The sequence below is a fragment of the Macrobrachium rosenbergii genome, chromosome 29 (assembly GCF_040412425.1).
Source record: "Macrobrachium rosenbergii isolate ZJJX-2024 chromosome 29, ASM4041242v1, whole genome shotgun sequence".
Lineage (NCBI taxonomy): Eukaryota > Metazoa > Arthropoda > Malacostraca > Decapoda > Palaemonidae > Macrobrachium > Macrobrachium rosenbergii.
Window position 1 is genome coordinate 13,804,965 of NC_089769.1, and position 15,938 is coordinate 13,820,902.

General features: G+C 37.4%; 1 protein-coding gene across 2 annotated transcripts; it reads right to left on the minus strand.

Annotated features, from left to right (window-relative positions):
- Positions 1-2,250: 2,250 nt before the first annotated feature.
- Positions 2,251-7,998, minus strand: LOC136854608 (uncharacterized). Of its 2 annotated transcripts, none has more exons than XM_067131121.1 (2): positions 7,237-7,257; positions 2,251-3,521 (listed from the first exon to the last, which is right to left on the minus strand). In XM_067131121.1, exon 2 carries the CDS (start codon positions 3,511-3,513, stop codon positions 2,290-2,292), a length of 1,224 nt encoding a protein of 407 aa, XP_066987222.1. In that variant the 5' UTR covers positions 3,514-3,521; positions 7,237-7,257; the 3' UTR covers positions 2,251-2,289. The 2 variants fall into 2 exon arrangements, with proteins under 2 accessions (XP_066987222.1, XP_066987221.1); XM_067131120.1 differs by lacking the exon at positions 7,237-7,257 and adding an exon at positions 7,870-7,998 and having other exon boundaries at positions 2,253-3,521.
- Between the last annotated feature and the right edge of the window lie 7,940 nt (positions 7,999-15,938).

Genomic DNA, 15,938 nt, shown 5'->3' on the forward strand with positions numbered 1-15,938 from the left:
GGAAAAATGTGCTAAAAGTGTATGTGAACTCATTTAAAGGTTTTGATAAGGACGGAGCAGTTGTGGAAATTAATAAAAAGATTGTGTCACTTGGGAAAAGTTTGGATTTAGAACTTGAAGAGGAAGATATCCAAGAGCTCATAGATGTATGAGATGTAGAGCTAACGGCAGATTTAATTAAGCTTGCAGAAGAGAGAAAAAAGCAGAAAAGGAAGAAGAAATTGAAGAAAAGCCAGAGCAAAAGTTTACAACAAAGACAATGGCAGAGGCATTTGCCTCAATTGAACATGGTATGAAAGTGTTCAGTAAAATGGATGTGAATTTGGAACGATTTGCTAAGGTTGAGAGAGGACTTTAAGACATTCTTGCATGTTACAAACTCATTTACGAAGAAAAAAAAAATGCACAGTAGATGCCTTCCTTACGAAAATTACTCCAGTGCCATCCCCTTCCACCATGCCTTCCACCACATGAGCCTCGACCCTCTACATCTCGTGAACAAACAGCCAAAGAAATAACAACTGGAGAGGAATGAATTGATGAACCTGCTCCTTTATCATTGCCATCCTCCTCTTCCGACATTTACTAGTTCAACGAAGCTGTCAACAGCCTGGCACCATTCAAGTACACTGACAATGGACCGAATCTTGGTGAGTACAGTACACGTCTGATTATTGCTTATGTTATGCAATTTCTCTGTACAGTCCTGTATTATCATAAGTCAATCTGTATTAAACCTCCAGAATTAGCTGATATTAATACATTAAAAATAAAAAGAATTAACAGTACTGTACAGTACAGTACCATATATGTATAGAGTATACTGTATAGTGTAGGCTAGGCTACTATATGTATAGATTATACTGTATTGTACAGTGTAGGCTAGGCTGCCTTGAACTTATGATATTTTTCTGACTAATGATGGATCCATTGTAATGCATCCTCATCATAACTAGGGGATTACCTGTAAATGAAAATCATGTTAGTATTCTTAGTAATTCAAGAAGTGCATTTGGTGCCCTGACTGTTTTTAACCCCAAGTCTCCACTTGTTTTAGACAGTTTTGAATTGGTATTTCTGTTGATTCTCAGAAGTTGGCAAGTAAATTTTTGCGGCAAAAGTTTCTTTGCCAACTTCTGCTCATCAGTGTCAGTATCTGCACACGTGAGTATGGCAGGTAATGAGAGATGATGGATTGGTCAAGATAGGAGAGCTAAATAATACCCTAAAGGTGATTGCTTTACCATCAGGGAAAAAATTTAGGAGTGCTGACAACAGACATGGGAGGGCAGACTGGTGGTAACCAGAAAATGCTGGAAAACAAAAGGCAGACTTCCTTGAAAATGGGAAGCAGCTTTATGTCAATTGAAGATTGATCATGCTCATTTGACTCTTTTTAATGACAGGGCAGTCCAGCCATTTTGAAAAGATTGCACTGTTCTGTTGATTGTGAAGCATCTGCTGGTCAGTTGTCCCAGTCATAGAGAGTTGGGAGTATGCTTCATTTCAATGTTGGAACAGGGATGGTAAATATCTTCTTTCCGAGGTGTTTGGAGATGAAGTCACATCTCACATCTAAGTCTAGTTGTATATTTAAAGTCTTGTTTATAAAATTAAATATTTTGTCTATTTTAACCCTTCTATGTAATGTGTTACTTTTTATTTTGTTTTCAGTTACATAAGGTTTTACAGATAAAAAAGGTGTAAAATTATTAAGCATATATGGATGAGCAAATGTTTTATATTAATTTAATCATTTTTTTGGTCGGGCATCGGTGACCATAGTTTGTCCAAATAAATCAAGCATTGAAGCGACACACTGACACTGAAAGAGCAGGATACTCTATAGACTGTTTAAAAAAAATAATCCTGCCAATAATTTTTGGAACCTTTGGATATAGCCTAACATTTTTAAATTTGGTTTTAAAACAAATATGTAACCATAATTTTTATTTTATATGACAAAAATACAATAACTTTTAAACCTTGATGATCAAGTTATTACTGTTTAGAAAGACTAGTAAGCTTATTTGGGTACATTTGCAGGGTTACCAGAAGGAAGTATGGGAGAAAAATCCTGTATGTAGTGCAATGCCCCATTACATCACTGATATCTCTCTCTCTCTCTCTCTCTCTCTCTCTCTCTCTCTCTCTCTCTCTCTCTCTCTCTCTCTCTCTCTCTCTCTCTCTCTCTCTCTCTCTATATATATATATATATATATATATATATATATATATATATATATATATATATATATATATATATATATATATATATGTACAGTAACACTAATCATAATCAGGACTTGGGTCACGAGGACGATATAGAGTACTGCTCTCTTGTGCGCTTGTGTGAGGTTTGAAATTTCTTCTGTAAAGGTAATTTTGATCATGTTGCACATATTTCAAGTCTTCCTCATCTCTGTAACGATAAATATCTTGTTCAAGATCTTCAAATCTATGACCTTTACTATTCAAGTTGGCATGTCTCAGCTCATCTCTTGATGCTCTTGTTACCGAGAGTTTTGCACACTGTGGTACCCTGGAGTACTCATTCTTGGAATATGAATGTCTCCTGTTTACATGTTCTTTTAGAAATCCTTTATGTTCATATGTCTTATCAGATATTGAATCATCCTTTGCACCTTTCACCACAACATTTGATACAGTTGTCCAGTCTGGTTCAGGAGGAAGTTCATCAAATTGTAGTGGAATTGTGTTAACCTTACTCCAATATGCAGTTGCTAAATCTGTTTTTGTAGACTCTTCTCTGTGTATTTTTTTTGGAGACATCTCTTTGTGATATTCACCTTTGTGTGGATCATAGTTTTTGGTATTAGGTTCTGTATCTGCCATGATGTACGCATCCTTTTCACTTTTCATGGTGACATTCGATATAGTTGTCCAGTCTGGTTCAGGAGGAAGTTCATCAAATTTTAGTGGAATAGTGCTATCCTTCCTACAATTTGCAGTTGCTAAATCTGTTTTTGTAGACTCTTCTTTGTGTATTTTTTGTGGAGACATCTCTTTGTCATATTCACCTTTGTGTGGATCATAGTTTTTGGTATTAGGTTTTGTATCTGCCATGATATATGCATCCTTTTCACTTTTCACGGTGACATTTGATATAGTTGTCCAGTCTGGTTCAGGAGGAAGTTCGTCAAATTTTAGTGGAATAGTGCTGTCCTTCCTACAGTCTGCAGTTGCTAAATCTATTTTTGTAGATTCTTCATTGTTAGAGTTTTCACAGCTTTTATCATCACCCTTCACCTTAACATCAAGGACAGTATTCCAGCTGGTTTCTGTTTCAGAGTCATCTTGTTTCTCATTCATGATGTAAGAAAAAACTTTTTGTGGCTCTTCAGATGCACTGTTTTGTATAGTTGAAGTTAAGCTGTTATCAGGTGTAGTTTCCTTATGTTTGTCTTTGTGTAATTTTTGTGGAGATATTTCTTTGTGATGTTCACTTTCATTGGGATCACAGATTTTTGCACCAGGTTTTGTATCTGCCATGATGTATGCTGTGAAAGTAAAGGAAAATTTAATAATTAGGGTATGATAGGCAATGTGAGTGTGGCTGCATAACCCTGCATGTTTGTAACTGTATTTCTTCTGAAAATTAATATAAATTTTTATATATGAAACTTACCAAGTAATTATATAGCGTATGATTCTACTTGTGCGGCTCCCAGCCCGAGAAGAACCCTAAAAGGGTTCAAAGGTCTGGTTAAACAAGTCATTTATAACTAACTAACTCTACTTGCACGGCAGCTAAGAATTTGAAATTCGCGGTAGCTTTCGGTTGTTTTAGTGTAGGTGACTAGGTCCCACCCTCTATCAGGGGAGAGAGGGTACAACACTGCTGATGTCAACTCCGCACACAAATCCAATATCTTGTGAAAGATGTACCATCCTAATAACAATCAAACATATCTTGATTGACTGTCCCAGATGGCAACATGAAAGAAATACTTATTTACAAAATAAATCAATAAAGGATATTCTAGCTGAGAGTAATAACTTTTCAATTAATAATATCATTCTCTTCTTAAACAAAATTAAATTGATAAATAAAATATAAAATCTCCCCCCCCTTTTTTTCCCTCCTTCTTTTCCTTTTTTTTCTTTCCCTCTCGATTTTTTATTTTATTTAAATTTTTTTCCCTTTTTTATTATTTATTTATTTATTTATTTATTTAATTTTTTATGTATTCTGTTCCCCCCCCTTTTTTTTCTTCTAGCCCGAGAAGAACCCTAAAAGAGTTCAGAGGTCTGGTTAAACAAATAATTTATAACTAACTAACAACACTGCCGAATAGCATCAGTCCATTTCTGCCTATTAACGACTGTAGTTCAGTTGTCACAGCAGCTATTGTTTCGAGATTAGTCACTGGATGGTTGCTTTTGTTCTCCATTTGGTGACGTATTCCAAACTGGAATGGCAGATGGACTGAGTTGGCGCAAACATGTCCTTCCCACGGAATGGGCGCTAGATCCACAGGTTTGCACCGACCTGTTGAAGTTGTGGGGTCAACCGTCGATAGACCTGTTCACGATGTCGAAGAACCATCACCTCCCGCTGTTCTGCTCTCCGGGCCCGGACCCTCTGGCATGGGCAACAGATGCCATGCTCCAGAATTGGCCCTTCCTAGACCTGTATGCCTTCCCACCATACAACATGGTGAGGGAAGTCATCAACAAATTCATATCCCATCAGGACATGAAGATGACTTTGGTAGCACCCTTTTGGCCTTGAAGAGAATGGGCCCTGGATCTCCTCAAGCTGCTAGTCGACTACCCTAGGCTCCTTCCACAGAAGCCTAAGCTTCTCAAACAACCACACTTCGTTTTCATTGCAACCTATCCGCTCTTGCTCTGTCAGGGTTCAGACTGTCAGGAAACTGATCAGAGCAAAGGGATTTTCAAAACCAGTTGTGGAAGCAATTGCTAAGTGTAGACGTCAGCCTTCTTCCAGAGTCTACCAAGCTAAGTGGGCAGTATTACTTGGTAAGTTACATATATAAAAATTACATTTTTATAATAAAATAAAGTTTTATATGTACTTAACAAGTAATTACCGAATCAGAGCCCTCCCTCCTCCCCTTTCATTGACATTGAGGGCATAAACAGACCGACGCTATTCAGCGGTGTTGTACCCTTCCTCCCCCGATAGAGGGCGGGACCTAGTCACCTACACTAAAACAATTGAATGCTACCGCAAACTCCAAATTTTTAGCTGCTGCGCGAGTAGAAACATAGGCTGTGTAATTATTTGGTAAGTATATATAAAACTTGATTTTATTATGAAAATGTCATATTTAAAACTAGAATGGTGTGATGAAATATGAAAACTGTGAAAATACAATTACATTAAATTTCTATAGTAACCTTGATACCATTTATATTTGTTTTTCAAATATTTAGTAATACTGTAGTACATGTCATGCCACTGACATGGACAGAAGTACCAGTTTTTGTGTTTAAATCTCCTTAAGCCCAGGAACTCATATGTAAGATATTTGAGAGCTTTTGCAAATCCTGGGTTACCTAAGGGCCAAGTGGTATCAAAGCTTGGGAGTTTTACACATGAAAACAAGAGTATCACTTATTCCATATGGGTGAATGACATAAGATTACAAAACTCAAAGCCCAGAAGGTGATGCATAAGACTGTGCCAAACCTTCAGGCTAGTTAGGAACTTCAAATAGCATTCACAAGCAGTGGCACAGTTTGACAAAGTGTTAGAACTAATTTTTGCTTATCTCAGGCAAAAATAGGATTAGGATCTTGTTTGTTCAATTTGCTTCATTCAGCCTTTATGAGCATGCTCTGACCTTTGCAATGGTAGATTAGCATACTTACTAGTTTCTTCTTATGACAAGGTGCAATTATTGTTACTGTTAAACATTTTTTGTGATAATGAGAGAGAGAGAGAGAGAGAGAGAGCCTTTGTGACAAACAGTGAAGAATACAAAAGAAAGAGAGAAAGAGGTATAGATAGCATAAATGGTAATAATAGGTTTGTCAGATGTAATTATCATTACTTAGCATTTGACTGCTGGTTTTGGAGTTATGGAGACAACAAATTTTCAGTGTAAAAAATACAGAGAGAGAGAGAGAGAGGGAGCGCACAGAAATCTTGATGAAAATAGAGAAGTAAATGTGAAAGAACTCGTGTACTTTTGATTAATGACTGCATTGTAGACAGAATTATAAATATTGTATGTAGTAAGGATGTCACCTTCTAAAAAGCCTTGCAGTAGTAGACATGGGTTAAATTTAAGGAATATTGGAATGATTTTAAAATAAGTTGCATAGGTCCTTCCTTCTAATGATTAGTGCAGGCTGTTTATTTGAATGGTCTTTTATGAAGTTGACATGTGAATAACAACATTTTGCTCTAAGTTCTGTAAGTTACTTGTGCATCATGTTAGTTACCTGTACAGTTATCACAGTCAAAGGAAATCCTTGCTATTAATGATTTTGGTACCTAGGTTAAGATTTAAAACACTTCTTCCAAGTCATTAGAAATAAAATGCAGGGTTTAACTGTTTTCGGTCTTACCCTGACTTTAAGGTTTTGTGAAAAGAGCAAATTTTGTTTGCTAAGTGACAAGAAATATATAATTTTCATCAAGTTAGATAATTTACTGTGTATTTTGTGACCAACAAGAATTACCGTGTAATTTAAACAGCACTTCCTATGTCTTACCCCCTAACCATACGGTAATCTGCTTGGTTGTGCGTTCCATTCCATTACTCTCATACATTACTAAACGATGATCTCCCTTCACAAACTAGGTGTTAATGCAGATCAGTTCAAAACTCAGTGCTGTTTTCAGTTCATACACTCCATCTTTGTTCCTCACTCCAATTCCCTGGCCTCCATGAACCTCCTCATATCCATTTCTGCTCCATCCAACTCTTTCATTCAGATCTCCTACTATGATTATTTTCTCTCCAACCTTTCCCATTCTAATCACTAATCATAGTTTTCCTTAAATGTTTCTTCCCTTTGTTCTGGCAGCCTATCTGAAGTATGCTGAAATTATATTAGGAATATCTTCCCTTACTACTATAATATTACCTTTATAAGTTTGTCACTAGCTCATTTTACTTCCACCACTTTTTTTTCACACTCAATACTGACTGTAACTCTCATTTCTTCCTATCTGTGACCCACAAAAAATAAAGCCTAAACCCCTTACCTGCCCTAATTTACCGCCCCTTCACTCACTTTGTTAACGACAGTGGTGAATCCTGTGTTACTTTGCCTGATTACCACACCAGTAGGGGGGATCCTGATCCATGTCAGTTAAGAGGAATGCCCTAGCCCTGTTCTCATTCTTGCCACATCCAGCATGGTTTCAAGATTTGGCTGAAGTTTTTACAAATTCATTTTCTTGAAGTTGTCAACCGCAATTATCAGCGTTGGTCTTAGCCTTTGACTTAAAAGGTCTGTCTGCAAGGCACCAGTTGTCCTTTAAGTTTGCATGTGTGACATGTAAGGATACAGTAGTAGTAATCTTACACCCCACCACCAAGCCTCATACTCTTCACCATTTTTGGCAATAAAGGAAATGTATTTGATCAGTGGCTTTACAGATGATATATCTTGGGTGATTTCATGACATCTCAACAAAACCACATTTCCATAATTTTCTGACAATTCTTCTGATATTTCACAAATACTAACTTTTTTCTTTATTTTTATTGCCTTTAAAAGAGCAAAGCTACACAATTTCTCATAGAGTCCATAATATTCAAGTACCTCAGAGTTTGATATTTGTATGTGCAGTTCTTTACACTGCTTTGGTCTTCAATAGAAACTGGTGTAATTCATTCGAAAATGGAAATTTAGTGTCCTTACCCAAGTTCTACAATGTTTCCAAGACTGCAAGCCCAAATTAGTATTCCAAACCTCTTAATACGCAGTACTAAAGGGCAGATAGAGTCCATGATAGTAACAATCTGGTTTTAAGTGTTAGATAATTATATCTTATCTATAAGAACACTGTTATGTTGGCAAATCAGTACCGTTCATGCATTCTTAAAATAATCATCTTTAGCTGCTGTGAAAAATTATGATTTTATTTTTACCATGTTTAGTTCTGAATGTTATTTATTCAGAAACAAAGTTTTCATATAAATTTTTTTCATTGTATTGATTAGCTTGCCTTTATAGGTCAGTTTAGTTTTGAAGTAGTCTGGCAATTGATTAGATATAAAAAAGCACAACCCCACCCCTTGAATACTCATGAAGATGGCATAGAACTTGAGCAGTCTTCAACTGGATAAACTTAGATGAACTATTAAATGACTGAGAAATAGAGTCACGTTTATGAGTGCTGAGAAATAGAGTCACATTTGAGTGCTGATTTTGCCCAACTAATTCTATTTGTAGAATAAATATTGAATGAGAGATTTCATATGACATTATTATTGCAATTTCATCCATGCTTTATTTATGGATAAATAAATTAGTTAATGTTTTCTAGGCAACAAAGAAAAATCCATTCTTTGTGTATTTTGATGTTTGTCACTCTCCTGTAAAAGGTTAAGATGAAGGTATTCCTTGTCCATTGATATAAATCTTTTTCCCAGTCAGTGCCATAGAACTCCAAGTAGACTTATATATCCAGTTCACTATACCGTGGGAAGAACTTACACTCAAGGGGAATTATAATTGATAAGTTGTTCATTACCAGCAGGATTCGAACTGTTGCCTGATTAAGGAACAATGGTAGACAGTGACTTTGACCACTGAACTATCAAGAGAGATGTAAATTGACATTGACTCTACTGTACACATGCCTGTCCAATTCAGTTTCTTTACTGTACTTAGAATTGACATCAACCCTCCACCATGATAGCTGATCGGTAAAGTGTAACACTTAGCTAATTATGAATTTTTGTCACATACACACATTACTTTTTACATTCATAAATATTTAGCCACAAATATCATTTGATATTTAATTTACTATACCTTGGAAATACCTTACACTCAGTGGAAAGTATAATTGGTAAGTTCCTTGTCACTGGAAGGATTCAAACTGTTGCCTGGTTTAGAAACAAAGATAGACAGCAACTTTGACTACTGAGCCATCAAGAGAGTTAAAAAGCTGATAACTACTCTGCTGTACTTACACCTGTTGAATTAGGTTCTGTCCTTAGAATTGATATCAACCCATTTCCACCATGGAAGCTGATTTGTAAGTTTGAAACGCTTGACTATTTATGAATTTTTGCCACTTGAAAAAGTGTAACTTTTTTGGATTCACACATGTAACACCACAAATATCGTTTATTATCCAATTTACTATACTGTACTGTACATCGGGAATAATTTATAACCAAGGGAAAAGGGAATTGTAAAAGGTAAGTGTTTCATCACTGGAAGGACGAACTGTTGCTTGGTTTAATGAATTGGATATAGCAAATTATTTTTGTGGTTTAATATTCATGAATATAAAAAATGTCACACATATATGCGACAAAAATTCATAGTTCAGCTATCTTGATGGAAATGGGTTGATATCAATTCTGCAATACAAAACCTGAATTCGACAGACATATATACAGCAGAGTCGATATTACCTTATATCTTAATTGATGGCTCAGTGCTCAGAGTCACTGTCTATCAATATTTTTAAACTAGGGAATGTTCAAATTTTGCCAGCGATGAAGCATGTATCAATTATAATTCCCATTTGGCATAAGTTATTCCAGAGAATATAGTGTGTTAGATATTAAACAATATTTGTGCCTTAATATTCTTGAGTACAGAATAAAAGGCACACATTTATAAGTGACAGAAATTCCTAATTGCCCGTGTTACAAATTTACCAATCAACCATTCTGATAGAGATAAGTTGATATCAATGCTAAGTGTAGTCTAAATTTGACAGGCATAGTAGAACAGTCAATATAAACTTATATTTCTCTTGATGACTAAGTGGTCATTATTTCTTAACCAGGCAACAGTTCGAATCCTACCAGTGATGAAGCAGTTACAAATTTTACCAATTGTAATTCCCCGCGGATGTAAATTATCTCTGAGGTATAGAGAACTCGATATTAAATATTTGTGGCCTAACATTTGTGAATATAAAAAAAGTCACATAATGAATGTATGTGACAAGTATTCCTATGTATTTATGCAATATATATATATATATATATATATATATATATATATATATATATATATATATATATATATATATATATATATGAACTTTATCACTTACGCAGTTGTAAGGTACATCTGAATGAGGAGAATGTCCTGAAGCAATGGTGAGAGGAATGATTATTCCACTGTAAGAAAGTAAATGTGGTAGAGGTAGCTGCAAGAACTATGGGTTCATGATGTTAATTAGGGTACTAGGGAAGGTGTAAGGTAAGCTAGAATTTTGATTGAGGAAGTAAGAGATAGCAGAGGGATTGGTAACTAAAGAACTGTGAAGAGTTAAATTGGTAGGAACAGCGTGGGTTAAGTGTTTGCTGTGAAGTGAAACATCTGAGAGGTTTTATTTTACAGAAGTGAAGTATGTGTGAGAATTTGGAGATAAGAGTGGATGGATTTGTGTAAAATAGGTTCCGAGGACAAGCGAGTGTTTTGTTTCCGTGGCTGTTTACTATCTCCATGAGTGGAGTAGTGCAAGAAGTTGGAGAAAAGGCAATAGTTGTAGGTACAAAGTTATGGTTGAACAAATGAGTAGGCTAATGATTCACTGATCTCCGCAGATGAATAATAACTGTAGACAGTGAGGAGAAATTGTAGAAAATAATGAAAGCCTGAAAATAATTGCAAGAGGAGAGAAAGAGTAAATGGAAAAGGGTAAGATGGAGCAAGAAATGTTTATATGGGTGGCAGAATAATGGAAGTGGTCAGTTCATATAATTTTTTGGCGTAAGTATAACTTGATAATAGAATGAGAGCGAAGGTGAGTAACAGAACAGGTGAAGCAAGGAAGGTAATAGTATAGGGGGATAATCTGTAAGAGGACTTTTGACCTATCTCATCAAGAAGTTAACATTTGAATATTGAAAGCGAATGGCCGAAAAAAGAGTTACAGCTGCTGAAATGAACTGGATGTGTAGCATTTGATAAAAAGTGTTTGATTACCGAGTGCTTGGAAAACAAACATATATACTCATGACCAATTGAGACTCTTGAGGGGTGCGGGACCCTTGGGGGATTGTTTAACTGATATATTATTTTCCCTTGAAACAGGTAAAAATCTGATGCTGAAGGAAACTCTTGACAACATTCAGAAATGTTTCTTAAGAATATCTTAATTTGTGACGGGAAACAGAGCTATCTTTAAAAATTTGCCTTAAATAAAATATTTGATGATTATTCACAGTAGCACTTTTTTGTCAGAATAGATCGCATTTTCTTCGGTAAAGCATGAAAACCAAAACAATGGTGAGTTGCCAGTTAGTGCGTTTGGACGCTTCAAAATTCAGATCCTATAGCTTTACGGCTCAAATTAACATAACGAACAAAGCAGATCGTATTGAAATTGTTAGCGTAACCCGTTATTTTTGTAGTGGAAATTGCCATAATTTTTATTTCTTGTTTCCACGCCGGCTGTGTATGCAGAGTAACAAGGAAAAAAAAGTGCCATTTATATGACAATGCGTCGGACGAAGTTTCATTTCAACTGCAGCTGGTCCAAGTAAATAACTTATGTTGTAAAGCTTTCAGAAAACCGGAAAATAACACTACACAAATTTACACTTAAGTATATTCCCCCTTAGAGTGTAAAGGTAATTGACTTACGTAATATGATGAACTTCAAAAATACTGCGATCGCTTGTAACGCAGAGAACGTGTTCACCGTTCACGAGTTTCGCCAACTTATTGTAATTTGTAGACGGCATTCCCAAGATATCCTTGGCCGATTGTTGCTGGCTGATGTTTCCCACGGTAATATTTTTCAAAAAGACGAAAACATACAAGAATCTTGGCATGAGTGGCTGGTCTTGTGCCACGAGATGCATATCTTGAATTGACATCAGGATTATAACGGTGGTTAAGGTAAGAAAATGTAACTTTACCCTGTTGCATAGTAGGCCATAGCCTAGGCATAACCTAGTATGTTCGGAAACCCTTTTCAGAAATTTTAATTTCTGGATGTCAGAGTAATACTGTTATATTTTAATAATTTAATTTATTGCCAAATAATTAAAAGTACAGGCTAACTCTGGTTGGGGACCCTTTTGGTGGGGGAAATCACTTGGAGGAAACAGACTGCCATGTTGTTGTTAGCCTATGGGATGGTTCCGCTCATTCGCAAGTCATTAGGGGGCCATATGCGTAATTCTTTACAAAAGGTCCGCATCAATATTTGGGGTTTGATGTGTTGGGTTGTGCCCCTAAGGGGGGGTCGCAGGGGGGGTGAAGCCCCCCTGCTAGGCCTAGGTAGGGGCACGGTGCCCTAGGTTAGGTTAGGTGGTTGTGTTAAGTTACTGTACATATTAAGGGGTTTTGTATTATTTTAGTAAGGTCAAACACCAAATATTGATGCGGACCTTTTGTAAAGAATTACCGCCATATGTTCAAGAAGGGGGTAATTCTAAGCCGGCTGTCCGCGGTGAGCTAGACTGTGGCAGTTGGCGTTTTTCTACGTTATTTTACTTGCTTTACAAGAATTTAAAGTAATATTTTGTTGCCCGGTTGTAACTAAACAGTGATTGACCTTTGAAGACTACACGACTTGAATTACCTAACGCTGGGTAGGTCTAAGCCGGCATTCCGCGGAAAGACCCCACCCCCCACCTCCATAGCTAATACGGCAAAATTGTAACCAGTAAACACCTCTAGGGTACGTTATGTTGGTATTTTTAGGGGTGTTTACTGGTTACAATTTTGCCATATTATCTATGGAGGAGTGGGGGGCTTGCAGCGGAATGTTGGCTTAGACCTACCCTGCGTTAGGCAATTCAAGTCGCATAGTCTTCAAAGGTCAATGACAGCTTAGTTACAGCCGGCCGACAAAATATTACTTTAAATTCTTGTAAAGCAAGTAAAATAACAAAGGAAAACGTCAATTGCCATAGTCTAGCTCACCGCGGACAGCTGGCTTAGAATTACCAAGAAGGGAATGTTTGAGGAAATTTTTTATAAAGGGAACCAGGTAATTCTAAGTATTAGCTCCACGCCTGTTTTTACCTTGGAAACTGGTTTTTTCTACACTTTTAGGGCTTCTGATACTGGCGGTGCATTTGTTTGTTGTCGGCCAAATGGAATGTCCCTTCGCCGTGTTTAGTACTGGCCCTGGGGAGGGCGGTACCCCTACATTAAGTTATTGCACTTGCTGGACGGGACATGAACCGTTCCAAACAGACGTACCCGTGCTCTGTCTTGTGAAGATCGCTTATGGAAACCCCTTGATGGGTGGACTTCAGGGGTTAATTGCAGGTTAATTACATTCGACCCCCCAAAAATAATGTTAAATTGTAAATTAGCAACCAAAATACTATAAGAAACTGCCATTTCTCACTAAATATCCGCCGTGTATCTATTACTTAGATCCACAGGGAACCATACTAACCTACCGTACTAGGCCATGTTACTTAACCATGGGCCAGAGCCCCGGGCCCCCCAATGAAGGAAACTCCAGTTTTTTCCAAAAGTTCCACTATAACACTGTGCATATGTGTGAAAGCATTTCAGGCTGGCCAGCACACAATAACATATCAGTTCTGAGGTTAATTACAGCCAACTGACAAAAAAATAACTGTGAATTCTTGATAAGCAACCAAAGTACTGCAGAAAAAGTCCATTTCTGAGGTAATACCCCATATGGGGTTGTTCCATAGCTGTACCTATATAGGCCTAATATAGGTCTACTGAGATTTTTGTCTTATTTAGACTATTTGTTCATTATACATTAATGGCTTTTTGTCTGTTTTGTAATGATGTAAGGAACGATTAAATAGGGAAGCATAAGAATAGAATCTTAAAAGAGAGAAGTGGAAAAAGATAAATTATACAGTGATCGATCGAGTAAGAATAGAGAGAGAAAAAAAGAATAAAGAGAGAGAGAGAGTAAAAGAACAAAGAGAGGAGAGAAAGAACAACAATTAAGCCTTGGTTGTTATGCATTACCGAGGCTAGACATGTTGAGTAAGCTAAAAGTAGGAAACCATCTTTACATGAACTCAAAACAATGAGTGAGTGGATCACGGCCAGGGCCATAAAACCGATCATAAAATCTTGAACCTGTGTCCTCGCGACTGAGCTGACCGAGCATAACCTTTAACCTCGTCAGGAGTCAACGTTCCAGCCATATCTAGCCATATCTATAACCCCGCCTTCAATACGAGGCATTTACATGAATTTCCATGAAAAGGGGCTGGACAAAGAGAAGTAGTTCACCATTTCTCCAATTAGACATTCTAGGGAGGAGCCATAAACAACTCCTCCTGAGGTCATTTCCAATCAAGCTGTTTGAGGGGAGGCCTCACAGATAATATCTTCCAATGAGGTAACTTCAAGGGAGGAGATGGAAGATAGCAAGGAGAAACAGGGGTTCCAGAGAAGAATGAAGCCAGAGAAGGAGGAGAGCGTCGCTAGTCACCAGTACGAGAAGACGCAGTACTTCCCCCTAGCTCCCATGGTCCCAACCAGACTCTGACCGCAGGATACTTAACCAGATTCTGTCCGCAGGCTACTTGACCATACCCTGACCGTGGGCTACTTAACCAGACAGAAACTGAACTTCAGCTAGCAAGAGTGGTTTTCAAGAGAGTAAAACTGTAACCGTAATTGTACTTGTACTGTACATGTAATTAACTTTCATCATTAAAGTAAGAAGCCACTCATTTCATCTCCATTACTCCTTTCTGAGAGATATAATTACATTTAATATAAATCCCTTCTAAATAATAGACTAGTGAGCCGCTGACTTCGAGAAGAGACACTGTGGATGAATGCGTCGCCAACTTATAAGAAAGACGCAGGTAAGAAGGGAAACAATATGTACACGATCTATGAAAGGAAACTTGTACACGATAATTTATTGGCTGTTTGGTGTCTTTCCTGGTGTGAAATCAGCCACTAGGCTGTTGGAGAAGTTGGCCAAAGGTTATTTCAGTTGCATTAGGCCACCGAGGACACTGTGGCTGTGCCCTGACCTGACCTAACCTCCTTCGCTGTCCTATTACTTGGTCGTAACTTCTTTGTTGTCTTACAACCCCATGATAACTGTAGCTGCAGGTGTAGAATCAGCCCGTAGGCCACCGAAGGTGTTGATTGCAGACCAGGGGTGTTATAGCCTAACCTAAAATGAATAAAAAAAAGGCCGGCAATATCTAAATTCTTTATAGAGTGGTTAAGGGGGGCAGAGCCCTACCCTGGCTGATTCAAGGCCCAGTGCTAGTGAGGGGAAGGTTTGGTTAGGATTTATTAAGTTTCTGCAATTTATAGCAAGAAACTTACCCAGAGCTTATACAGTACTCCTCATTGAAGAAAGTAGCTATTTGGAAATTTGTAGTTTTAAAACTGTATACGTACAGTGCCGTCAGAATTGCGATAATTACATCAACTATTTCCTGTATCTGTATGTGAAATGGCCCTGGCCAGGTGACTCAGTCTTTGAAAATAGGTTATCGTTTTGTGACATTTGTAAGAAATATACATGTACTGCACTTTCAAATACAATAGTGGTTTTTCCTGTAAGTTGGTAATACTGGCAGATTCCTGTTACATCCCTTTGGAAAGTGCATTGTGATGTAGGTGGTTGGTAGTGTTAGGATTTCAGACATATTACATTTGCCTCAGTAGTTCTAAGCCATGTGTCAGTTTTGCCCCCCTCCCCCATATTGTCCCCAAACAAGTTCCTCGCTGGGTGAGCGGGTTCGTCAGCTACCACTCTGTTGGTCACCTTTGAATCTCCGACCAGCCAGTGAAGGGCAAGAGGAATT